General features: G+C 45.1%; 3 protein-coding genes across 7 annotated transcripts in view; 2 read left to right on the top strand and 1 right to left on the bottom strand.

Annotated features, from left to right (window-relative positions):
• HINT2 (histidine triad nucleotide binding protein 2) overlaps positions 1-26,137 on the top strand; it is a 546,951-nt gene that overhangs the window by 103,934 nt on the left and 416,880 nt on the right. The window lies entirely within an intron of this gene.
• The window catches only part of CLTA (clathrin light chain A), a 429,778-nt gene that overhangs the window by 13,722 nt on the left and 389,919 nt on the right, over positions 1-26,137 (bottom strand). For 4 of the 5 annotated variants that reach the window (XM_050762257.1, XM_050762256.1, XM_050762255.1 and 1 more), the window contains exons 1-2: positions 7,302-7,714; positions 564-601 (exon numbers count right to left, since the gene is read on the bottom strand). In XM_050762257.1, the coding sequence (XP_050618214.1) occupies positions 564-601; positions 7,302-7,518 (255 nt within the window). In that variant the 5' untranslated portion in view covers positions 7,519-7,714. Of the gene's footprint in view, positions 1-563; positions 602-7,301; positions 7,715-26,137 lie in introns of those variants that run through there. The other variant, XM_050762254.1, reaches the window with a different exon arrangement.
• The window catches only part of SPAG8 (sperm associated antigen 8), a 454,367-nt gene that overhangs the window by 8,179 nt on the left and 420,051 nt on the right, over positions 1-26,137 (top strand). The gene's annotated exons all lie outside the window — the stretch shown is intronic.

Below are 26,137 nucleotides of genomic sequence, written 5' to 3' on the forward strand. Positions count from 1 at the left end.
AATTAGCCAGGCGTGGTGGCGTGCACCTGTAATTCTAGCTACTCAGGAGGCTGAGGCGGACGAATCGCTTGAACCCAGGAGATGGAAGTTGCAAATGAGATGAGATCGTGCCACTGCACTCCAGCCTGGGCAACAGAGACTGTCTCAAAAAAAAAAAAAAAAAAGACTCAAATAAATGTTAATCTTTACAGAACTATTCCATGTGCCACTCACTGAACTAAGGAACATTACCAGGTTAACCTAATCAGACTATAAACAAAGATGGAAGAAGAACTATTTAAAGTATTAGTACTAACTTACTGCACTTAACACAGTGTCATTTGAAGAGTAGTTTCTTTAGAATAAAGGTGGTAACACTAGGGGCAGGTAAATAACATTTTAAAACAGTTCTCTTTTTATCAATGCTACCTCTCTTTAAATCTTTCCACTTTGGTAGATAACATACCAGCCAGTAATACATCCAGGAAAGTCAAAGGACTGGGGTTTCTTTCTAGGTCAATTAAAATCACAGGAAAGGAAAACTCTCAATCACTATCAATGAATAGAATCAGAGTACTCTGTACCTGGTAGTATTCACCATTCATTACTCCATCAACAGCATCTGCAAGACATAAGGTTTTGGTCTATCAATAAAGACTGGTCAAACACTGGGCCAAAGGGTTGTACAGCAGAATACAGCATTATATGCTGTATGAACCTTGAGCTACTAAATGCTATTCCTGTGGTAGGTGCTATATACAACAAAATAATAAAACCAAGATGTGCTTATATACAAACTTCACCAAAATGTGGACACATCTGTCCTCAAGCTCCCAAGTCCAAAACCTTTTGATTTTGTTTTCTGTTTTCTATTTTACAGTGGTAACAAATGGAAGACTGGCAGAAGAGTCTCAGAGAACAGTGTTTCTCTATGAAAGTTCTGCAGAAGAAAAAAAAAGTGTGGCCTGGAATCACCCATAGTGAGCAGAAACCTGCAGCTTCATCTTTGAGATAGTCTTGCTCTGTCGCCCAGGCTGGAGCACAGTGGCCCAATCATGGCTTACTGTAGTCTCGACCTTTTTTGGGCTCAAGCGATCCTCCCACCTCAGTCCCCACAGGAGCTGGGATTACAGGCATGCGCCACCACGCCTGGCTAATTTTTCTGTTTTGTAGGGAGGGGATTTCACCACGCTGCCCAGGCTGCTCTCGAATTCCTGGACTCAAGCGATCCACCCACCTCGGTCTCCCAAATTGTTGGATTACAGGCATGAGCCACCATGCCTGGCCTCTCACATTTTTCTTAATTTTCCTAGTTGACTTTTACTCCTATATGTCAGTACAAAAATGAGTTTCTTGTAGTTCATTATGTCAGTGGCCTTTTACTACTTTAAGCCATGTGCCACCTACCTATATAGTTTTTAAAGCATTCTATAAAGTTTGGGAAATATGAAGTTTATCAAACTAGTGAAAGTATGGGGGAAGCATATTCAATTTCACCTCTGTAATAAATCCCTTGGTGCAGAATTGCTGGGTTACAGCCGGGAGCGGTGGCTCATGCCTGTAATCCCAGCACTTTGGGAGGCTGAGGCGGGAGGATCACTCAAGGTCAGGAGAGACCTGCCTGGCCAACATGGTGAAACACACCTCTGTATACTAAAAATACAAAAATTAGCCAGGGTGGTGGCACTGAGCCCATAATCCCAGCTACTCAGGAGGCTGAAGGAGGAGAATAGCTTGAACCCGGGAGGCAGAGGTTGTAGTGAGCCAAGATCGCGCCACTGCACTCCAGCCTGAGCAACAGAGCGAGACTCCATCTCAAAAAATCAAAAAACAAAAACAAACAAAAAAAACGAAGAAGAAGAAAAAAAGGAAAAAAGGAATTGCTGGATCACAGGATATGTATTTTATTTTTTCTGAGACAGAGTCTTGCTCTGTTGCCCAGGCTGGAGTGCAGTGGTGCCATCTCGGCTCACTGCAACCTCCGCCTCCTGGATTGTTTAAGTGATTCTCCTGCCTCAGCCTCCTGAGTAGCTGGGACTATAGGTGTGAGCTATCATGCCCAGCTAATTTTTTTTTTTTTTTTTGGTAGTTTTAGTAGAGACGGGGTTTCACCACGTTGGCCAGATGGTCTCGAACTCCTGACCTCTGACGATCCACCTGCCTCAGCCTCCCAAAGTGCTGGGATTACAGACATGAGCCACCGCACCCAGCCAGGATTTTATTTATTTTATTTTATTTATTTTATATTTTATTTTATATTTTATTTTTTTATTTTATTTTATTTATTTTATTTTATTTTGGACAGAGTCTCACTCTGTTGCCCAGGCTAGAGTGCAGTGGCGCGATCTCGGCTCAATGCAACCTCCACCTCCCAAGTTCAAGCGATTCTCCTGCCTCAGCCTCCCGAATAGCTGCAATTACAGGCTCATGCCACCATGCCTGACTAATTTTTGCATTTTTTAGTAGAGACAAGGTTTCACTATGTTGGTCAGGCCGATCTCGAACTCCTGACCTCAGGTGATTTGCCCACCTCGGCCTCTGAAAGTGCTGGGATTTCAGGCGTGAGCCACCGCACCCCACTCAGGATACGTATTTTAAAGACTTCTAAAACCCTACCCACTTGTTCCTATTAGTCTACCAGTTTATAGTACTACTGGCAGCAGAAGTGCCCCATTTCTTAGACCTTCCCTGATACTAGCGACTGTGCTTGATCATGTTTTAAAATTTTTGCTAATTTGATAACGGAAAAAAAACTCATGGTGGCTTTGTTGTGCCAATCTTATTTCCAGTAAGGTAATCACATACCCAACATCTGATTTTCTTCTTTACTGAATTTTCTGAGTTTGCCTATTTTCCTGCTATTTTTTGATCTCTAAGTATTCGCTCTGTATTAATAGTCAAGTATTTTCCCTAGTTTCTCTTTTGATTTGGTTTATGGAATTTAACACCCGGAACAACTTAATTTGTGTATGCAGACATGATCAACTTTTTCTTTATGATTTCTGTATCTGCTTTTATGCTGAAGGCCTTTCCTATTATGAGGCAGACAAATATTCACTTTTGTTCTTTTATTTTTTAAATGTCTCTCTTTAATCCACCTGGAATTTATTTTTGTGAAGACATAAGAGTGAGATAGTTTTAAATCCTAGATCCTACAATGACTAGTCTGGCCAGGGCTACATTATGGTTAATATAGTACAGCTGACATACCAACTATCCACTAATATAGTCCAGCCCTGGGCTAGAATATGAGAGACTTTGATCACTACTCCATATGCAAAACAAGAAGCAATCCTCATCCCACGTCTCCTTAAAAAATCACATGCTGTCTGTCTGAAGACTCCTCCAGACCCACTGGCATCTGCTTTCCTCTTTATTAGTTACTGTATTACTGCACTAACATTCTTACAAGAATCAACAACTGGCTCAAGCCAAGGGATCGTCTGTTGCTGTGGAAACATGCAGAAAGGACATGTAGGGCCTTGACTTACTAGGATAACTAAACTAAGCAACACGATGCTTCAGAAGGAAACTTTCTAGGGCCTTTCAGGAACTCCAGACAGAAAAAGGGCCAAAGTTTTCAAAGTGAAAGACTGTCCCAAACCCACCTTCAACTTTCCACATTCCAGAAACCTTTGAAGTCAAGCAGACCTAGGTTTGAAGCTGCACTTGAGCCATTTATTACCTTGCTACCTTAGGGACACTGCTCAACTTCCACACTGATCCATTCTCATCTGAAATATGACACTAACACTTAACCCGCGGAGCTACTGCCGGTATCTGAAAGTGTACCGGTATACGGCAAATGTGCAGTATAATTAACTATCACTCATGAGATTTCCCTAAACTTCCCTCCACCACTGCTACCAATAAAATTACTTCTCCAGAAAGCTTCACTTTAATTCACCTGTGTCTCTTTTTTCCCCTACAAGAACTAACTTGTCACCAGGTGCAGTGGCTCACGCCTGTAATTCCAGCACTTTGGGAGGCCGAGGTGGGTGGATCACCTAAGGTCAGGAGTTTAGGACCAGTCTGGCAAACATGTTGAAACCCCATCTCTACTAAAAATACAAAAAGTTAGCTGGGCATGGTGGTGGGTTCCTGTAATCCCAGCTACTCGGAGGTTGAGGCAGGAGAATCACTTGAACCCGGAAGGCAGAGGTTGCTATGAACCGAGATTGTGCCATTGCACTCCAGCCTGGGCAATAAGAGCAAAACTCCATCTCCCCCCGCCTCCCCACCCAAAAAGAAAGAAGTAATTTGTCAAAAACATAACAAATAGGCCGGGCACAGTGGCTCACGCCTGTAATCCTAACACTTTGGGAGGCCGAGTCAGGAAGATCACTTGAGGTCAGGAGTTCGAGACCAGCCTGGCCAACATGGTGAAACCCCGTCTCTAAGAAAAATACAAAAATTAGCTGAACATGGTGGTACACACCTGTAATCCCAGCTACTTGGGAGGCTGAGGCAGGAGAACTGCTTGAACCCAGGAGGCAGAGGTTGCAGTAAACCAAGATCACGCCACTGCACTCCAGCCTGGGCGACAGAGCGAGGCTCTGTCTCAAATCAACAAAACACCGTAATAGTGCCTCACTGCAGTACTCTGTCTGTGGCCTGTCTCTCCTGTTCTCTTCCCCCACTCAGCCCTCATGATTGAGAGCTTTTCAACAGCTCTACTTGTGCTGCCTCCTTCAAGACCACCTGTTCTCCCTCAATATCCCCCCCAGCTGGTTACCTCAATATCACTTCACCCAGCTGGTTACTTCCTGCCTCTAAACCTATGTCTCTTTTTCTGGATCTCTTAACAACCAAGGGAGTCATCCAAGGCTCAGCCCTAACCTCTCTGGTTTTTGCGTGTGCCCATCCTCCATAGGAGCATTCCGCAAGGCCGGGGGCCAGTTTAGTTTCCTCTCATCAATCTGTCATAGCTGACTGCCTATATACCTCTGTATAATACATCAGAAAGAGAGCTCCCGCCTAAAACCTCTCAATTTACTCAGTACACTTCAAAGCCTAAAGGCCTTGTAACTCCTTTCTCCCACTAACAGTAGCTGGAATTCACTGGATACTTACTATATAACTGTAAGCACTTTATAGACACTCTTTAATGTAATCCTAAAGATGCCACATAGCATTATAAATTATATTATGCAACTTTTACAAAGGAGAAAACTGAGGCCGGGCAGTGGTGGTAGTTATATACATTGAGATCACAAAGCTAAACTCACACTCAAGCAGTTTAGGATAGCATAGAATCTTAACCACTGGAGCATATCCTAAAAAAAAAGAAAGAAGGAAAAAGAAAACTAAGAGAGAAAAAGTGTCCAATCAGTTCTCTAATCCCCAAAGGAAATGCTGACCACTGCATATTACCAACCTCAATTACACTGTCAGGAATCTGGCTTTAAGTCACCAAATGCTTAGTTCACTAAGAAAGTCCTTCCTAGGAACTAAGTCAGCAACCATTTCTTTCCTTCCCTTTGCTGAAGGCTTGATGCACAAAGGACGCAAGTATCCAACTCTATTCTCTTCCTTTTACTTTCCCTAACTGCCTGTCACCAAGATCTGTCAGTTCTACACAGGACCCTTGGATCTGACATTTTTGCCCATTTCTCTGTCAAACGTGAGCATCTACTACATGTCAGACACACTGCTAGGTAGTGGAGATAAAACAGTAAGGGTAACACTGTCCTTGAATCAGGACAATCTTCCAACTATAGATCTTGGGTCCTGCTTCTCCCAAATCTGTTCTACCTGGGACAGCCACAACTGCCTGTCTCTTACCGCACCACACCCCGGCTAAAACAACTAAACACTACAACAGAATGTGGTAGACTTGGGGCTCATCTATTAACTCGTGCTTTTTAAAGCAAGTTATTTCTCTCTAGGATTGTTTCTCTTCTACTAAACGAGGAAGGTAAACTAAGGATCTAAGAAATCAATTTAAAAATTCTCAGACAAATGTTAGAGACCACCCAATGAAAATATCTCCTAATCACTTAAGGCCAACTTCATCTCGCAATCACAGCCCAGTTCAGTCCAACCTACTTGCTATAAAGTTGCATATTTGGGCATATTACATGTTCCCACTAAGTTCTTATTAGGGGACTGATTTGCTTAGGAAGCAACATGGTGCAGTCAAAAACTCAGACGCTGCAAACTAGCAGCACCCTCCCCAATCCATCCATCGAAAGGTTCTGCCTGGCTGGCATAGTAACTTGAGATTGCTGGGTCTGAATGCCTTTACACAGAGCACTACTATAGTGCACCAAAGTCCCAGTCTCCAACACTTCTACTGTCTCATGTCAAGTCAGCTTCTCTCGTATATGTTACCTACTTGGCCCCTTAAGGTTTGAAATCAGATTAGTGTAGACACTACTCCTATATGTCCCAATAGTGCGCTATTCTCCCTTAGTTGGAAATTTTTAAGTGAATGAAAAGCCATATTTCATTTCTTCTGGCTGAATTTCCTACTTCTCTGTATTATTAAATAGGTCTTTTCCACTCATGATCCTAAGCATCACACACAGGTAAGCATCCAAAAGTCAAACTGCCATCCTACCTGCCCCATTTTTACTTGAGTTTGGCTGAGAACATTCTCTATTCACCTCTTCATCCCTCCCCGATTGGTTTAGGCTAATCGTGGGTTCTACTTAAGCAATATTGCCTACCAAAGCTGTTCCCAGAGGGAGAGCTCCATAAGTCCTAGCTGTAAATCAATCGCTCAACCATGGTAAACTCCTATCCCGCTTGGCAGTTCTTTCTCCAGACCTAGACCACCTTTCCTGAGTTCCCTACTCACTCCTTCCTCCTCGTAATCCAACACTCTGTACACCTTAAGTGCTTAAATGCTGAACTGCATTGCTACTTTTGTTTGTATCTCTCAAAAAACAGTATTTCCATTCTTATTTTTTTTCTGCCCTCCTTTTCTAATAACTGGAGTTCTGTGCTCGGCTCAGACTTGCTTATAAGTCTGGAAAAACTGCGCCAATGCGGTTGCTTCAGAGACCGGACTAAAGGCACAGCAAGTGCTTAATGAAAAGTTGCTGAATTGAACGGGCTTCTTCCGGCTCCGAAGCCTGCCACCCTATACTTGCTTTCTCGCTCCGCCCGCGCCCAGAAGCACTCAAACACGCTGAGAACCGAGCAGGCTTCTCGAGCCTAGGTTTCTGCATGACTGGGCCAGGGTCTCGTTTCCTCTCTGCACTGCTCCCTAACCTCCTAATTCAGCAAGGAGCACAAGTCACACAGAACCTCTCGGACCCACTGTGGGCCGAGTTTCCAGACAAGTCCTCTCGCCCCAAACGCGACCGCACTCTCACCCGGACCCCCCGGCGGCTCGCCGTGCGGCTGGGGCCCGGGGGCGCCGCCGTCCAGGATGGCGAAGGCCTCGTCGTTCTCGATGCCCGCAATTTCGCTCTCCTGCTGCGCCAAGAAGGCCGCGGCCGGGTCTTCTTCGCCGGCGCCGGCCACTCCGTTCCCCAGCGCGGGACCGCCAGGGGCGCCAGCAGGGGCGCCGAATGGATCCAGCTCAGCCATGGCGGGCAATTCAACGGCACGGGCACCAACGGTGAGAGAAAAATCAACCGACCCACCGACACCACACCCGGCAGCCACCGCTGTGGTGCCGACTGGGAGAGGAGGACAAGCGGGAGGAGGGAGAAGGGGGAAGCGGAAGCCCTACCAGTGTATCCGGTCGGTCTAGGCGGTGTTGGAGAGCCAAAAAAGGAACAACCAATCAGAGGACAGCAATGGTTCAGGAGCTACCCAATCAGCAAGTGGAGGGGCGGGCCCCCGAAAACAACTCGTGACTGGGGTAGCGCGGGAGGTGAAGGAGGTGAGCTGCACGGGCCCCGGGAGGCGGAAGTGCTGCCTGACAGGGAACGTCCTACCGTCCCGGCCTGCTGGAGCTGGACTGACCAGGGACGGCCACCCCTGAGGGGACTCGAGTGCTGTACTGGGAGGTGAGGTGAAGTTAGGCGGCGACGATTGGCCGATTACTAAAGAGGCATGCCACTTAGGCTTTCTGAACCTCAGTTTCCTCATTCTTAAAATGGAAACAAGAATCCTGCTCTTGCCCCCCTCCCGGGATTGTTAGAAGATTGAATCCTTAAAAAAAGAAGAAGAAGAAGATTGAATCCTTTTATGTGTTTGCCCTGGCTTTATAAATTTAAAATATTTAACTCTTTCAGCCAGCCTGGATTATTTGCTCCCTTAGAGCCCACAGATTTACTGTAATTGATTCAGTCCACTCCGATTTTTCTCGCCCATAAGTATTTTTATTTAAAAATGAATATATCTTATTTTCTTCAACGAAGCACTTTTGCAGCCATTACGTCTTTTCAGAGCTAGACAGAAGTTACTAAACCTGGAAAATTCCTTAAGGATCACTTGCTTCAAAGGGAAACACGGTGGCCCTGCTGTTCAAGGGGCGTCAGTCACCCAGGGAGTCAGTGACCAAGAGGAAACGCCTGTCTCCTGGGGACTTCCAAGATACTAGCTACAGTCTCTTGTGTTTACACCTTTCCTCGCTAAGGACAGCAGGAAAAAGAAAGTTCAGTGTTTCTTTTTAAATCGGGGAGATGTTAATAGCTACATGGCTGATTTTGTCTACACCGTAGAAATAACAGTGATTCCAGTTAATCATGCTCATGTTGAGGGGGTGCGCTGATGCAGGGGCCACCAGAAGACCTCCTTCACCACCACCACCACCCCCCTAAGAAATGAAAAGCCAAAAAAAGAAACCAAAAAACCAGCCAGAGGTCAACAAGAAGCTTCCAGAGATAGCAGGGGACAAGAAAGTTTTTTTTTTTTTAAAAAAACGCACATATCTTTGATGACAAAAAAAAGGGATAGTTATGAAGGAAAAATGAAGCAAATAAAAACTATTTAAAGCCTATGTTTACTTAAAGCATAATTTTAAAGTCATTTAAAGTACGAGCTATAGGAAAGTATTGAAGAAAAACATTGAAGAAAGTTAAAGTGTTAGGGTCTGCAATTGATTCTGTTTCCCCTGTCTGTTGTTTTGTGCTCATGCCTAACATACATTTTCAACAGTGCATGAAGTATTTTCACATTAGCCTTGACATAGTCTCATGAGGAAGAGAGGGGCAGGGACCACTATGAGAGAGCCCAAGGAAGACAACTTTTAGTTGCTCACAACAGTAGTAGCTCTGGAACAGACAGCATTCTTTCTGGGGAAATGCATGACTTTGGGAGAAGCTCTCCTGTGATTCCCTTGCTAGAGGAGGCATTACATATTATGCAAAAGCAACAAACATGTATACACTCAGAATTGGAGGAATAGCTGATGTATTTACAGATGATTTCACAGAGGTGGCTTGGAGCTCAGTTTTGAAATATGGGTAAAATTTAGAAGTCAATAATGAGGGTCTAATGTTAGTGTCATGTAAAAGTTCAGAGGTGGGAAAATGTTTGGCATGTTTTGGGGACAGTGAGTAAATTAGTTGGAGTCTGAAGGGCTCAGCATGATAAATAATTGAAGGTAAATCTGGGGACAGATTCCGGAGCCCTGAAAGCAGTCCATGTTAAGGAGTCTTAATGGCAATAAGGAACTGTGGAAGTTTTCAGATAAAGGAATGTTTTGATCAACTGCTTCTTATGAGGTTAATTGGGTCCCTGGGTGCAGGATGGATGGGGCAGTGGCTGTGGGCAGAGATGTCAGGAGTGACATGATGAAGGTCTGGGCAGGGCAGAGGTATGGAACTGAGTGGGGAGCATTAATGGGAAAGCAGGTCCCAATAGGGAAGTGGCTAACTTGGTGACCGACCAGAGGTAGGGGCTGGGAAAAAGGCAAGGGGAAAGGATGGGGTCATAAATCAAGAATCTGTGAAATTGCCAGAACCATTAGTTTGAGGGCTTTAGGGGAGCTCAGGTGATTGCCAGGAGACAGAAGATTTAGGATATGTCCAGAAACTAGAAGTGTATAACCTGCCATGATCCCTGGTGGACTGAACAAAGTGGGGTGGGCAACAGGAATAAAAGACAAGAGACAGAGTATATTTGGAAGAAGGGGTCAGGGCACTTTGCCTCTAGTGGACAAGTGCCCTGAGCTTTACATAGCCCTTCGTATTTATTAGGCAAAAGAGATAGTGAGAAAGGGGGGGTGATTGTCGGGTAATTGTCAGTCAGAGGTTTGGTTCACAACAGGCTTGCGAGACTCCATCATTTGAACAATAAGTGCTATATTTCTTAGATAACTTCAAGGAGCCCTGCACCAGGGAGTGATGTCCATCAGCAAACCTTTTGGTGGCAGGTGCATCCTACATTCATGATAAACAGTTTGCTGTTTGATCATACAGCCTCCAGTGGAATGCTGAGTTGGCCATGATCCCTTTGGCCTTTTCGACTCCCAACAGAAGTGTGTACAGGAGAGAGTGGGACCACAGATGGAGACTAGAGAGGGAAGGACTGAGGCCTAAATCTTGGAGGATGGCTATATGCGAAGGAAGTAGAGGGGTGGGTCAGAGAGATTGGGGAGAGTTCAGTTAGAGCTGGGTGATGGAAGTCAAGGAGAGTTTGCAGAAGGAAGGAGTGACTAGCAGAAAGGTGAAGAATGAGAGCTGAGCAGATGCTCTTGGCCATCAAGTTCCCTGGTCACCTTGGTGAGACATATCAGTGAATGCTAGGAGTGGAAATCAGTTTGCACTAGGTTGAGGGGTGGAAGCATAGTGGACATCTGTTGGTTCTGTCTGCCTACATCCAAATTCCCTTTGTTCTGATACCAGCACTCCAACATTCCTTTGGGGAACCATTCTTCCTCATTTTCAGTTTTATGGTCTAGACTGAGCAGACCACCCCCAGGTGACCCAGGCCTGGCCAATTAGAACATCCCATTCCCTGCCCAAATGATTGGTTTGGGAATGGACAAGTGAGTCAAACTAGGCTCATGAGACTCAATTCCAGGACTGTTACTAGAATCTTAGAGAAAGAGTTACTCTTTCTGCTGGAGCTGACAAGCAGGCAAAGTGTAAGCTTGGAGCTTCTTGTGGTCATCTTGTCATCAAGAGGAGAGATTGAGAATGAGAATGAGGTCAACATGGAGGAACGCAGAGAGTGAGAAAGACAACGTCCTATTGGTATCATCGAGGACCTGGATTCAGCCATGCTTGAAGTGAAAGATCTACTTCTGTACTTTTCAGCTCTGTGAACAAATAAATGCTATTTCTTTTTTCCCTTAAGACAATTTTGAGTTGGCCGGGCGCGGTGGCTCAAGCCTGTAATCCCAGCACTTTGGGAGGCCGAGACGGGCGGATCACAAGGTCAGGAGATCAAGACCATCCTGGCTAACACGGCGAAACCCCGTCTCTACTAAAAACACAAAAAATTAGCCAGGCGAGGTGGCGGCGCCTGTGGTCCCAGCTACTTGGGAGGCTGAGGCAGGAGAATGGTGTGAACCCGGGAGGCGGAGCTTGCAGTGAGCTGAGATCTGGCCACTGCACTCCAGCCTGGGCGACAGAGCGAGACTCCGTCTCAAAAAAAAAAAAAAAAAAAAAAAAAAAAAGACAATTTTGAGTTGTGTTTCTGTCATAAAGAATTCTGCCTAATCTAAGCCAGGCACAATGGCTCACACCTATAATCCCAGCACTTTGGGAGGCCGAGGTGGGTGGACCATTTGAGGTCAGGAGTTCGAGACCAGCTTGGACAACATTGTAAGACCCTGTCTCCACTAAAAATACAAAAATTAGCCAGACATGGTAGTGCGCACATGTAATTCCAGCTACTCAGGAGGCTGAGGTAGGAAAATCGCTTGAATCCAGGAGGTGGAGGTTGCAGTAAGCCGAGATAATGCTGCTGCACTCCAGCCTGGGTGACAGCGTGAGACTGTCTCAAAGAAAAAAAAAGAATTTTGCCTAATATAGAATGAGAAGTGAGGGCAAATTTAAATGTAGAAGACATTAGAAAAGTTTGTGGCCAGGTGCCGTGGCTCACACCTGTAATCCCAACACTTTGGGAGGCTGAGGAGGGTGGATCACCTGAGGTTGGGAGTTTGAGACCAGCCTGACCAACATAAAGAAACCCTGTCTCTACTAAAAATACAAAATTAGCTGGGCGTGGTGGCGCATGCCTATAATCCCAGCTAACTTGGGAGGCTGAGGCAGGAGAATCACTTGAACCCAGGAGGCGGAGGTTATGGTGAGCCGAGATCACACCATTGCATTCCAGTCTGGGCAACAAGAGTGAAACTCTGTCTCAAAAAAAAAAAAGTTTGCAATGAGGGCTGGACACAGTGGCTTATTCCTATAATCCCAGCACTTTGGCAGGCTGGGGCGGGCAGATCACTTGAGGCCAGGAGTTTAAGATCAGCCTGGCCAACATGGCAAAAACCCACTTTTACTAAAAATCCAAAAATTAGCCGGACATGGTGGCATGTGCCTGTAGTCCCAGCTATTGGAGAGGCTGAGGCATGAGAATTGCTTGAACCTGAGAGGTGGAGGTTGCAGTGAGCTGAGATCATCCCACTGCACTCCTGCCTGGGTAAAGAAAAAAAAGAAAGGGGAAAGGAGGAAAGGAGGGAGAGCTGTGGCTGGAGAGGGCTCTAAGGTTGGGGTTATGTTTAGGTATGAGAGACTTGAATGCTTGAACACAGTTGTATGCTGAAGATAGAAGTTGAAGTTATAGAAGAAGGAGAGATGGTGGAAAGGATGGGCTAAGGAGGAAGGATTTTAGAGGCAGAGATAAGGCTGAGGACAACTCTGAGGGACTCAATTGCTCCAGTAAAGTGAAAACCAGTAGAAAAGAGAGGAGAGGTTTAGAACCACCAAGGGGAAGCTCAATAGACAATGGCCAAGAAAAACCTAGAAGGACTGTATTGTTCTAGTCAGGGTTCTCCAGAGAAACAGAATCAATAGAAGATGCATAATATGTATACATGTATATATATTCATATGCTGGGGAACAAAATATCACGGATTGGGTGGCTTAAATAGCAGAAATTAATTTTCTCACTGTACTAGAGGTTAGAAGTTCAAGATTAAGGTTCCAGCTGATTTGGTTTCTAGTGAGGGCTCTCTTGTTGATTTGCAGATGGCCACCTTCACTCTGTCCTCACATGGCCTTTTCTCTTCTGTTTCTTATAAGGGCACTAATAGTATTGGATCAGGGCTCCACCCCATATTACCTCATTTAACTTAATTAGTTCCTTAGAGGCCTCTACTCCAAATATAGCCACACTTGGGGTTAGGGCTTCAACATGAATTTCTGAGGGGACACAAATACATAATCCATAGTAATGTGTATACCTCTGTGAAGGTGTATCTACATACATGTAGGCACACATACGTGTATCTACATGCATGTAGGCACACATACGTGTATCTACATGCAAGTAGGCACATACGGTATCTACATGCATGCAGGCACATATATGTTTACACGCATACATGCAGGCACACATATGTATATACACATGTACGCACGTGCACCTACACATACACACATACATGTACACACATGTATACATGCATGCATACACATACATGCATGCACATGTGCACAAACACACATGCACACATGTGTGTATGTATATGTACATACGTGTATACAAACATGCACATACACATATGCATATGCACATACATTTATATATACATGTAGTATATATGTATCTGTATATGAATACATGCATGCACATGTATATACGCATACATGTATGCATACATAGATGTACATGCATGTATGTAGACATATGTATATACGCGTGCATGTATATACATACATATATACATGCATGTATACGCACATGTGTGTATACCTACAGGCATATACAAACACACATGAATGCATATATGCATGCATGCACACATACATACCTGTATACATACATGTATGCATGCATATGCATGCATGTATATGTATATGCATATACACACATGTATATGTATATGCATATACATGCAGGTATATATACATACACACAGGTATATATACATACACATACACATATGTATATATACATACACATACAGACATGTATATATACATACACCTACATTCACATATATATGTATACATACACCTATGTACATATATGTATACATACATACATAGAGAGAGACTGAGAGTGAGACAGATAAAGAGGGGCACAGGCACAGAGATTTGTTTCAAGGAATTGACTCACATGATTGTGGAGCCTGGCAAGTCCAGAATCTGCAGGCTAGGCCAGCAGGCTGAAGTCCCAGAAAAGAGTCAATGTTGCAGTTCAAGTCCGAAAGCAGTCGTCTGGCAGAATTCCTTTTTTTACAGGGAAGTCAGTCTTTTTTATTTTTTTCTTCTTTTTTAAAATCAAAGCCTTTGGCTGGGTGTGGTGGTTCATGCCTGTAATCCCAGCACTTGGGAGGCCAAGGTGGGTGGATCACTTGAGGTCAGGAGTTTGAGGCCAGCCTGGGAAACATGGAGAAACTCTGTCTCCACTAAAAAATACAAAAATTAGCCGGGCACGGTGGTGGGCACCTGTGATCCCAGAGACTTTAGAGGCTGAGGCTCAAGAATCGCTTGAACTGAGGAGGCGGATTTTCAGTGAGCCGAGATCACACTATTGCCACAGAGTGAGACTCCGTCTCAAAAGAAAAAAAATTAAAGCCTTTGACTGATTGGATGAGTTCTGCTTACATTACAGAGGATGAACTGCTTTACTCAGAGTTTACTGATTTAAATGTTAATCTTTAAAAAAAAAAACCTTTGGCCGGATGTGGTTGTTCATGCCTGTAATCCCAGCACTTTGTAGGGCTGAGGGGGGCAGATCACTTGAGGTCAGGAGTTCAAGACCAGCCTGGCCAATATGGTGAAACCCTGTTTCTACTAAACATACAAAAATTAGTTGGGCGTGGTAGTGGGCGCCTGTTGGGAGACTGAGGCAGGAGAATCACTTGAACCTGGGACGCAGAGGTTGCAGTGAGCCAAGACCATGCCATTGCACTCCAGCCTGGGCACCAAAAACCAAAGTCTGTCCTCAAAAAAATTAGCCATGCATGGTGGTGAATGCCTGTAATCCCAGCTACTTGGGAGCTGAGGCAGGGAGAAATACTTGAACCCGGGAGGCAAAGGTTGCAGTGAGCCGAGGTCATGCCGCTGCACTCCAGTCTGAGTGACAGAGCGAGACTCTGTCTCAAAAATAAATAAATAAATAAATAAATAAATAAATAAGTCTTCATAGGAAAATCTAGAATAATGTTTAAAATTTTTAAATTTTTGGCCAGCTGCGGTGACCCAGGCCTGTAATCCCAGCACTTTGGGAGGCCGAGGCAGGCAGATCACCTGAGGTCAGGAGTTCGAGAGCAGCCTGACCAATATGGTGAAACTCCATCTCTTCTAAAAATACAAAACTTAGCTGGGCAAGGTGGTGTGCACCTGTAGTCCCAGCTACTCAGGAGGCTGAGGCAGGAGAATCGCTTGAACCTGGGAGGCAGGGGTTGAAGCGAGCCGAGATCACACCACTACACTCCAGCCTGAGCGATAGAGTGAGATTCTGTCTCAAAAATAAAAATTAAAATTAAAAAAGTAAAATTTTTAAATTTTTAATTTTAATTTCTTTGTATTTATTTATTTATTTATATTATTATTATATTTTTTTGAGATAGAGTCTCGCTCTGTCACCCAGGCTGGAGTGCAGTGGCGTGATCTAGGCTTACTGCCAGCTCTGCCTCCTGTGTTCACGCCATTCTCCCACCTCAGCCTCCCGAGTAGCTGGGACTACAGGTGCCCGCCACCACGCCCGGCTAATTTTGTTTTTGTATTTTTAGTAGAGACGGGGTTTCACCGTGTTAGCCAGGATAGTCTCGATCTCCTGACCTCGTGATCCGCCCACCTTGGCTTCCCAAAGTGCTGGGATTACAGGCGTGAGCCACTGCGCTTGGCCTGTATTTATTTTTCATTTTTGTGGGTACATATTAGATGCGTTTATTTATGGGTACATGAGGTGTTTTGATACAGGCATGCAATACATAATAATCACATCAGGGTCAATGGGGTATCCATCCCCACAAGCATTTATCCTTTGTGTTATAAACAATCCAGTTATACTTTTAGTTATTTTTAAATGTACTATTAAATTATTTTTGACTGTAGTCATACTGTTGTGCTAGCAAATACTAAGTCTTATTCATTCTTTTTTTTATTTAAAAATAGAGATGGGTCTCCCTATGTTGCCCAGGCTTGTCTCAAACTCCTGGGCTCAAGCGATCCTCTCCCCTTGGCCTCCCAGAGTGCTGGGATTACAGATGTGAGTCACCACACCTGGCCTACTCATTCTACTTTTTTGGTACCCATTAACCATTCCCACTTCCTCCCTTCCTCCTCCCCCTACAACCCTTCCCAGTCTCTGGTAATCATCCCTCTACTGTCTATCTCCATGAGTTCAATTGTTTTGATTTTTAGCTCCCACAAATAAGAGAAAACATGCTGTTTGTATTATTTATTTATTTATTTATTTTGAGACAGAGTCTTACTCTGTCGCCCAGGCTGGAGTACAATGTCTCAATCTTGGCTCACTGCAAACTCCGCCTCCTGGGTTCGAGCAATTTCCCTGCCTCAGCCTCTTGAGTAGCTGGGATTATAGGCATGCACCACCATACGTGGCTAATTTTTGTATTTTTAGTACAGACGGGTTTTCATCATGTTGACCAGGCTGGTCTCGAACTCCTGACCTCAGGTGATCCACCTGCCTCGTTCTCCCAAAGTGCTGGAATTACAGGCGTGAGCTACCACGCCCAGCCCAAAGTTTGTATTTCTGTGACTGCCTTTTTTAACTTAATGACCTCCAGCTCCATCTACATTGTTGCAAATGACAGGATCGCATTCTTTTTTTATGGTGAATAGTACTGCATTGTGTATATGTACCACATTCCCTTTATCCATTTGTCTGTTGATGGACACTTAGGTTGCTTCCAAGTTTTGGCTATTGTGAATAACGCTGCAATAAACAGGAGTGCAGATATTTTTTTATCTACTGATTTCTTTTCTTTTGGGTATATCAAGGAGTGGAACTGATTGATCATATGGCAGTTCTGTTTTTGCTTTTTTGAGGTACCTCCAAAGTGTTGTCTATAGAGACTGTACTAATTTACATTCCCACTAACAATGTCTGAGGGTTCCCTTTTCTCCACATCCTCACCAGTGTTTGTTTTTGTCTGTCTTTTGGATAAAAGCCATTCTGATTAGGAATTAGATGATATCTCACTGTAGTTTTGATTTGTATTTCTCTGGTGATGCATGATGTTAAGCACCTTTTCATATACCTGTTTCCCATTTGTATGTCTTCTTTTTTTTTTTTTTTTTTTTTTTTTTTGAGATGGAGTCTCACACTATCGCCCAGCCTGGGGTGAAGTGGCATGATCTCAGCTTACTGCAACCTCCGCCTCCCAGGTTCAAGTGATTCTCCTGCCTCAGCCTCCCGAGTAGCTAGGATTATAGGCATACGCTACCATGCCTGGCTAATTTTTGTATTTTTAGTAGAGACAGGGTTTCACTATGTTGGCTAGGCTGGTCTTGAACTCCTGACCTCGTGATCCGCCTGCCTCAGCCTCCCAAAGTGCTGGGATTATAGGCGTGAGCCACCGCGCCTGGCCTGCATGTCTTCTTTTGAGAAATGTCTATTCAGATCTTTCACCCATTTTTAATTGGATTATTAGATTTTTTTCCTATAGAGTTGTTTGAGTTTCTTATATATTCTCCTTAGTCCCTTGTCAGATGGGTGGTTCTGCAAATATTTTATCCCATTCTGTGAGTTGTCTCTTCATTTCATTTTGTTGATTGTTTCCTTTGCTGTACAGAAGCTTTTTAACTTGATGTGTCCATTTTTGCTTTGGTTGCTTGTGCTTGTGGGCTTTTACTCAAGAAATCTTCGCCCAGTCCAATGTCCTGAAGAGTTTCCCCAGTGTTTTATTGTAGTAATTTCATAGTTTGAGGTCTCAGATTTAAGTCTTTCATCCATTTTGATTTGATTTTTGTATACGGTGAGAGATAGGGATCTAGTTTCATTCTGCTGCGTATGGATATCCAGTTTTCCTAGCAGTATTTATTGAAGAGACCATCCTTTCCCCAGTGTATTTTCTTGGCACTTTTGTCAAAAATGAGTTTACTGCAGATGTATGGATTTATTTCTGGGTTCTCTATTCTGTTCCACTGGTCTATGTATCTGTTTTAATGCCAGTACTATCCATTTTGGTTACATTTGGTTATAGTGTAGATTAAGTCCAATGTTTGTTGATTGGCTTTCTGTCTGGAAGATCGGTCTGGTGCTAAAAGTTGGGTGAAGTCGCCAGCTCTTATTGTATTGGAGTCTATCACTCTCTTTAACACTAGTGAATTGGTTTATATTAATTTTATCTGGGTGCTCCAGTGTTAGGTGCATACATATTTGCAATTGTTATATCCTTTTACTGAATTGACCCATTTATCATCATATAGTGGCCTTCTTTTTCTCTTCTTATAGTTTTTGTCTTGAAACCTATTTTGTCTAAGTATAGCTACTCCTGCTCTTTTCTGGGTTTCCATTGGCATGGAATATCTTTTTCCATCCCTTTATTTTCAGTCTGTGTGTGTCTTTTGCTTGTTTGTTTGTTTTAGATGGATTCTCACTCTGTTGCCCAGGCTGGAGTGTGCAGTGGCATGATCTTGGCTCACTGCAACCTCTGCCTCCCAGGCTCAACCAATTCTCATGCCTCAGCCTCCCGAATACCTAGGATTACGGGCATGTGCCACCGTGCCTGGATAATTTTTTATATTTTTAGTAGACACGGGGTTTCACCGTGTTGACCAGGCTGGTCTCAAACTCCTGACCTCAAGCAGTCCGCCCGCCTCGGCCTCCCAAAGTGCTGGGATTACAGGCGTGAGCCACCGCACCTTTTGATTGGTGATAGGGTTTGGCTCTGCGTTCCCACCCAAATCTCATGTTGAATTGTGATCTCCCATGTTGGAGGAGAGGCCCAGTGGGGGACGATTGGATCAAGGGGTGGACTTCCCCCTTGCTGTTCTCATGATAGTGAATGAGTTCTCATTAGATGGTTGTTTCAAAAGCGTGCAGCACCTTCCACTTTGTTCTTTCTCTTCCTCCTGCTCCACCATGGTCAGAAGTGCTTGTTTCCCTTTCACCTTCTGCCATGATTTTAAGTTTCCCGAGGTCTCCCAGCCATGCTTCCTGTACAGCCTGAGGAACTGTGAGTCAATTAAACCTATTTTCTTCATAAATTACCCAGTTTCAGGTAGATCTTTATAGCAGTATGAGTACAGACTAACAAAAGTGATGAGTTTAGTCCCTTAACATTCAGTGTTATGCCGGGCATGGTGGCTCACGCCTGTAATCCCAGCATTTTGGGAGTCAGAGGTGGGCAGATCACGAGGTCAGGAGATCGAGACCATCCTGGCTAACACGGTGAAACCCTGGCTCTACTAAAAGTACAAAAAATTATCCGGGCGTGGTGGCACACACCTGTAGTCCCAGCTACTCAGGAGACTGAGGCAGGAGAATCACCTGAACCTGGGAGGCAGAGGTTGCAGTGAGCTGAGATCGTGCCCTTGCACTCCAGCCTGGGCGACAGAGACAGACTCTGTCTCAAAAAAATAAATAAATAAAAATAAAATTCAATGTTCTTATTGATAAGTAAGGACTTACTCCTGCCTGTTTGTTATTTGTTTTCTGGTTGTTTTGTGGTCTTCTCTTCCTTCTTTTCTTCCTTCCTGTCTTCCTTTTAGTGAAGGTAATTTTCTCTATGGCATGATTTAATTTCTTGCTTTTTATTTTTTGTGTATCCGTTGTATGTTTTCTGATTTCATATTATCCCGAGGCTTGCAAATACTTTTAACCCATTATTTTAAGCTGATAACAACTTAACACTGTTTGCATAAACAAATAAACTTACAGGCAAAAAGAAAACTAATAAAAACTCTACACTTTAACTTTGTCCCTCTGCTTTTTTTTTTTTTTTTTTTGAGACAAAGTCTCACTCTGTCGCCCAGGCTGGAGTGCCAGTAGCACAATCCTGGCTCACTGCAACCTCAGTCTCCTGGGTTCAAGTGATTCTCCTGCCTCAGCCTCCTAAGTAGCTGGGATTACAGGCGTGCGCCACCATGCCCAGCTAATTTTTGCATTTTTTTTTTTTTTTTTTTTTTTTTTTTTTTTTTTTGAGACGTAGAGGCTGGAGTGCAGTGGCCAGATCTCAGCTCACTGCAAGCTCCGCCTCCCGGTTTTACACCATTCTCCTGCCTCATTGAGTAGCTGGGACTACAGGCTGCCACCTCGCCCGGCTCGAACTGTTAGCCTGACCTCAGGTCCTGATTGTGCCTCCGCCCGTCTCAGCCTCCCAAAGTGCTGGGATTACAGGCTTGAGCCACCGCGCCCGGCCAATTTTTGCATTTTTAGTAGACATGAGGGTTTCCTCGAACCCTGACCTCAGGTGATCTGCCTGCCTCAGCCTCCCAAAGTGCCAGGCATGAGCCACCGCACCTGGCCTGTCCCTCTTTTTTTTTTTTTTTTTTTTTTTTTTTAAGACAGAGTCTCATTCTGTTGCCCGGACTGGAGTGTATTGGTGTGATTTCTGCTCATTGCAACCTCTGCCCTCTGGGTTCAAATGATTCTCCTGCCTCGGCCTCCGGAGTAGTTAGGACTACAGGCATGAGCCACTGCACCCAGCCTGTTTGGGAAAGTATTTCTCCTTCATGTGTGAAGGATATTTTCTCCAGACATTCTAGGGTAATTTTTTTTTCCCTTCAGCACTTTAGATATGTCATGCCACTCTTTCCTGTGGCCTGTAATGTTTCCACTGAAAAATCTGCTGCCAGAAGTATTGGAGCTCCCTTTTATATTATTTGTTTTCTCTTGATGCTTTTAGGATCCTTTCTTTGTCCTTGACCTTTGGGAGTTTGATTATTAAGTGCCTTGAGGCAGTTTTCTTTGGGTTAAATCTGCTTGGTGTTCTATAACCTTCTTGTAGTTGAATATTGACATTCTCTAGGTTTGGGAAGTTCTCTGTTATTATCCCTTTGAATAAACTTTCTACCTCTTTCTCTTTCTCTACCTCCTCTTTAATGCCAATAAGTGTTAGATTTGCCCTTTTGAGGCCTTTTTCTAGATCTTGTAGGTGTGCTTCAATTTTTGTTGTTGTTGTTTATTTGAGACAGAGTTTCACTCTGCCACCTAGGCTGGAGTGCAGTGGTGCGATCTCAGCTCACTGCAACCTCCACCTCCCAGGTTCAAGTGATTCTCCTGCCTCAGCCTCCCAAGTAGCTGGGATTATAGGCATATGCTACCATGCCTGGCTAATTTTTGTATTTTTAGTAGAGACAAGATTTCACCATGTTGGCCAGGCTGGTCTTGAACTTCTGATCTCAGGTGATCTGCCCACCTCAACTTCCCAAAATGTTGGGATTATAGGCATCAGCCACTGTGCCCAGCTGTGCTTCATTTTTATTCCTTTTTTTTTGTCTCCTCTGACTGTATATTTTCTTTTCTTTTTTTGAGACAGTCTCTTTCTCGCCCAGGCTGGAATGCAGTGGCGCAATCTCAGCTCACTGCAAACTGCCTCCCTGGTTGAAGTGATTCTCATGCCTCAGCCTCCTGAGTAGCTGGGAGTACAGACGTGCACCACCATGCCCGGCTAATTTTTCTGTATTTTTAGTAGAGACAGGGTTTTGCCATGTTGGCCAGGCTGGTTTCAAATTCCTGGCCTCAAGTGATCTACCCGACTCGACCTCCCAAAGTGCTGGGATTACGGGCATGAGCCATTGTGCCCAGCCAAGTTTTAATTATTCTTATAATTTATTTATATTTATTGTAATTATTCTTACTTTATAATTTATTATTATAAAAGCAGAAATTCTGAAGTTGAAAAATACAATTGACAACTTAAGAATGCATCAGAGTCTATTAATAGCAGAATTGATCAAGCAGAAGAATTAGTGAGCTTCAAGACAAGCTCTTTGAAAATACAGAGGCCGGGCACAGTGGTCCATGCCTATAATTCCAGCACTCTGGGAGGCCCAGGCGGGTGGATCACTTGAGGCCAGGAGTTTGAGACCAGCCTGGCCAACACGGTGAAACCCCGTCTCTACTAAAAATACAAAAAATTAGCCAGGCATGGTTGTGGGTGCCTGTAATCCCAGCTACTCAGGAGGCTGAGGCAGGAGAATTGCTTAAGTCAGGGAGGTGGAGGCTGCAGTGAGCTGAGATTGCGCCACTGCACTCCAGCCTGGGCAACAAGAGCAAAACTCCATCTCCAAAAATAAAAAATAAAAAAAAAAAATAATAATAATAATAAAAAAACTTCTTTTAGGGCCGGGTGTGATGGCTTATGCCTGTAATCCCAGCACTTTGGGAGACTGAGGCAAGCGGATTACCTGAGGCCGGGAGTTCGAGACCAGCCTGACCAACATGAAGAAACCCTGTCTCTACTAAAATACAAAATTAGCTGGGTCTGCTGGAGCACGCCTGTAATCCCAGCTACTCGGGAGGCTGAGGCAGGAGAATCACTTGAACCTGGGAGGCAGAGGTTGCCGTGAGCTGAGATTGCGCCATTTAGATCAGCTTGTTGCTTGGGCATGGGCAGCTTGGGCAACGAGAGTGAAACTGTCTCAAAAAAAAAAATTCTTTTAAATTATTTTGGTCTCTGTTAAATTTATCTGATAGAATTCTGAATTCCTTCTCTATGTTATCTTGAATTTTGTTGCATTTCCTCAAAACAGCTTTTTTTTTTTTTTTTTTTTTTTGAGGCGGAGTCTCGCTCTGTCGCCCAGGCTGGAGTGCAGTGGCGCGATCTCGGCTCACTGCAAGCTCCGCCTCCCGGGTTTATGCCATTCTCCTGCCTCAGCCTCCCGAGTAGCTGGGACTACAGGCGCCGCCACCACGCCCGGCTAATTTTTTTGTATTTTTAGTGGAGACGGGGTTTCATTGTATTAGCCAGGATGGTCTCGATCTCCTGACCTCGTGATCCGCCCGTCTCGGCCTCCCAAAGTGCTGGGATTACAGGCTTGAGCCACCGCGCCCGGCCAAAACAGCTATTTTGAATTCACTGTCTGAAAGGTCACATATCTCTGTTTCTCCAGGATTGGTCCCTGGTGCCTTAATGTTTGTTTGATGAGGTCATGTTTTCTTGGACGGTCTTGATGCTTATGGATGTTTGTCAGTGTTTGGGCATTGAAGGGTTAGGTATTTATTGCAGTGTTTGCAGTCTGGGGTTGTTTGAACCCGTTCTTCTTGGGAAGGCTTTCCAAGTCTTTGAAAGGATTTGGGTGTTGTGATCTAAGCCACATCTGCATTAGGGTGCACCCTACGCCCAGTAATGCTGTGGTTCTTGCAGACTCATAGAAATACCATCTTGGTGGTCATGGATAAGCTCTGAAAGAATTCTCTGGATTCCTAGGCAGGGGCTCTTGTTCTCTTCCCTTACCTTCCCCCAAACATATGGAGTCTCTGTGTGTTGAACTGCCTGGAGCTGGGGTGGAGTGACACAAGCATCTCTGTGGCCACCAGCACTGGAACTGCTCTGGGTCAGACCTGAAGCCAGCACAGCCCTGGGGCTTACCCAAGGCCCTCTGTAACCACTACCAAGCTACCGCCTATGTTTGTTCAAGGCCCTAGGGCTCTTCAATCAGCAGGTTGTAAAGCTAGTCAGGCTTCTGTTTTTCCCTTTAGGGCAGTGAGTTCCCCCAGGCCCTGGGTAGATCCAGAGAGGTGTCCTATTGCACTGCTGTGTCACACAGTTCTTCCCACTCTTCCTTCCCCTTTCCATAAGCAGAGGAGCCTCACCCCATAGCCACCACTACAAGCCCACAGGGAGTACTGCCAGGCTACCACTGATGTTCAGTTAAGACCCAAGTGCTCCTTTTTCTTATATATTTATTTCTTGAGACAGAGTCTCTCTCTTTGGCCCAGGCTGGAGTGCAGTGACGTGATCTCGGCTCACTGCATCCCTTGCCTCCCGGGTTCAAGCGATTCTCTTGCCTAAGCCTCCTGAGTAGCTGGGATTACAGGCAAGTGCCACCACACCCAGTTGATTTTTGTATTTTTAGTAGAAACAGGGTTTCATGATGTTGCCCAGGCTGGCCTTGAACTCCTGACCTCAAGTGATCCACCACCTTGGGCTCCCAAAGGGCTAGGATTACAGGCGTGAGCTACCGCGACCAGCCCCAAGTGCTCTTCAGTTAGCTGTGGTGAATGCTGCCAGGCCTGGCCTGGGACTCACTCTTCAGGGCAGTGGGCTTCCCTCTGGCCCAGTGTAGGTTCAGAAATGACATTTAAGAGTCAAGGCCGGGAATTGGGGAACCTAAGAGCCTGCTTGGTGCTCTACCCCGCTGTGGCCAAGCTGGTACCTAAGGTGCAGGACAAAGTCCCCTTTACTTTTCCTTCTGCTTCTCTCAAGCAGAAGGAATCTCCCCCTGAGGCCACCACAGCTGGGAATGTGCTGGGTCTCACCTGCAGCCAGTGCGTCTCTGAGTCTCACCCAAGGCGCACAGCTTACTACCTGGGTGTCGCTGCTGGCTTTTCAGGGCCCAAAGGCTCTTTAATCAGCAGGTGATGAATCCTGCCTGGATTGGATTCTTCCCTTCAAGGCAGTAGGTTCCCTTCTGGCCCAGGGTATGTCTAGAAATGTGTAAGGACTAGGGCCTGGAATGGAGGCTTTCTGACTCTGACTAGTGCCCTATCCTACTGTGGCTGAGCTGATATCCAAGATGCAAGACAGAGTCCTCTTTAGTTTTCCCTCCTGTCCCCAAGCAGAAGGAAGAGTTTTCTTTGGTAGCTGTGAGCTGTCCTGCCTGGGGTCGGAGAAGGGGTGATGCAAGCACTCCCTTAACCAGCTGGCTGGTATCTCAGTAGGTTGCATGCCCCCCAAGTCCAGTGGCTCTGAGCCCAGTTCAGCACCAGGACTCGCCTAGGAATTGTAATCTTTGTGGCCTTCAAGTTCACTCAGGGCCCCAGAGCACTGGTGAGGCTTGCCGAAACTCAAGCTGCAGCTGCTGGCTGGACAATTCCCCTCTGGCTTGGGCCAGTGCAAATGCTTCCTCTGTGGTCAGGCAGCAGCAGAGTATAGTCTGGTTCTGTGACAGGGCAGCACTGAGTTCAATGCAAAGCCTCACAATCACTGGGCTCTCCTTCCCCAAGCTCACATATAGAACTCCGTGCTATGTGGCTGCTGGAGGATGCTGGCAGCATGGGTAATTCAAGATTGTCTTTCCTACCCTCTTCAGTGCCTCTTTTGGCAATATGAAGTCAAAACCAGGCACTGTGAGTGCTCACATGATTTTTGGTTCCTATGAAGGTGCTCCCCTTGTGTATATAGTTGTCGAACTTGGTTTTCCTGCAGAGGGAAGACTGGTGGAGCCCTCTATCCAGCCATCTTGCTCTGCCCCCTCAATTTATTTATTTGTGTCATTAATGGCAGGTAGAAAATAAATCAATAAAATAATAAAAAATAAAATAACAGCCGGGCACAGTGGCTTATGCCTGTAATCCCAGCAATTAAGGAGGCAGAGGCATGAGGAAAGCTTGAGCCCAGGAATTTGAGACCTGCCTGAGCAACATAGTGAGACCCCATTCTCCACAAAAAAAAAAGACTAAAATAAAATAAAATACAAATTTAAAAATAGGCTGGGCACAATGGCTCACACCTGTAATCCCAGCACTTTGGGAGGCCGAGGTCAGCAGATCACTTGAGGTCAGCAATTCGAGACCAGCCTGGCCAATATAGTGAAACCCCATCTCTACTAAAAATACAAAAATTAGCCAGGCATGGTGATGGGTCCCAGCTACTCAGGAGGCTGAAGCAGGAGAATCCTTGAACCCAGGAGGCGGAGGTTGCAGTGAGCCTGAGATCATGCCACTGCACTATAGTCTGCACTATAGTCCTGAGCAGGACTCCATCTCAAAAAAAAAAAAAAAAATTAAAAAATATGGAATAGGCCGGGCGCGGTGGCTCAAGCCTGTAATCCCAGCACTTTGGGAGGCCGAGACGGGCGGATCACGAGGTCAGGAGATCGAGACCATCCTGGCTAACACGGTGAAACCCCGTCTCTACTAAAAAATACAAAAAACTAGCCGGGCGAGGTGGCGGGCGCCTGTAGTCCCAGCTACTCGGGAGGCTGAGGCAGGAGAATGGCATAAACCCGGGAGGCGGAGCTTGCAGTGAGCCGAGATCGCGCCACTGCACTC

Source organism: Macaca thibetana, chromosome 15 (genome assembly GCF_024542745.1).
Source record: "Macaca thibetana thibetana isolate TM-01 chromosome 15, ASM2454274v1, whole genome shotgun sequence".
NCBI lineage: Eukaryota > Metazoa > Chordata > Mammalia > Primates > Cercopithecidae > Macaca > Macaca thibetana.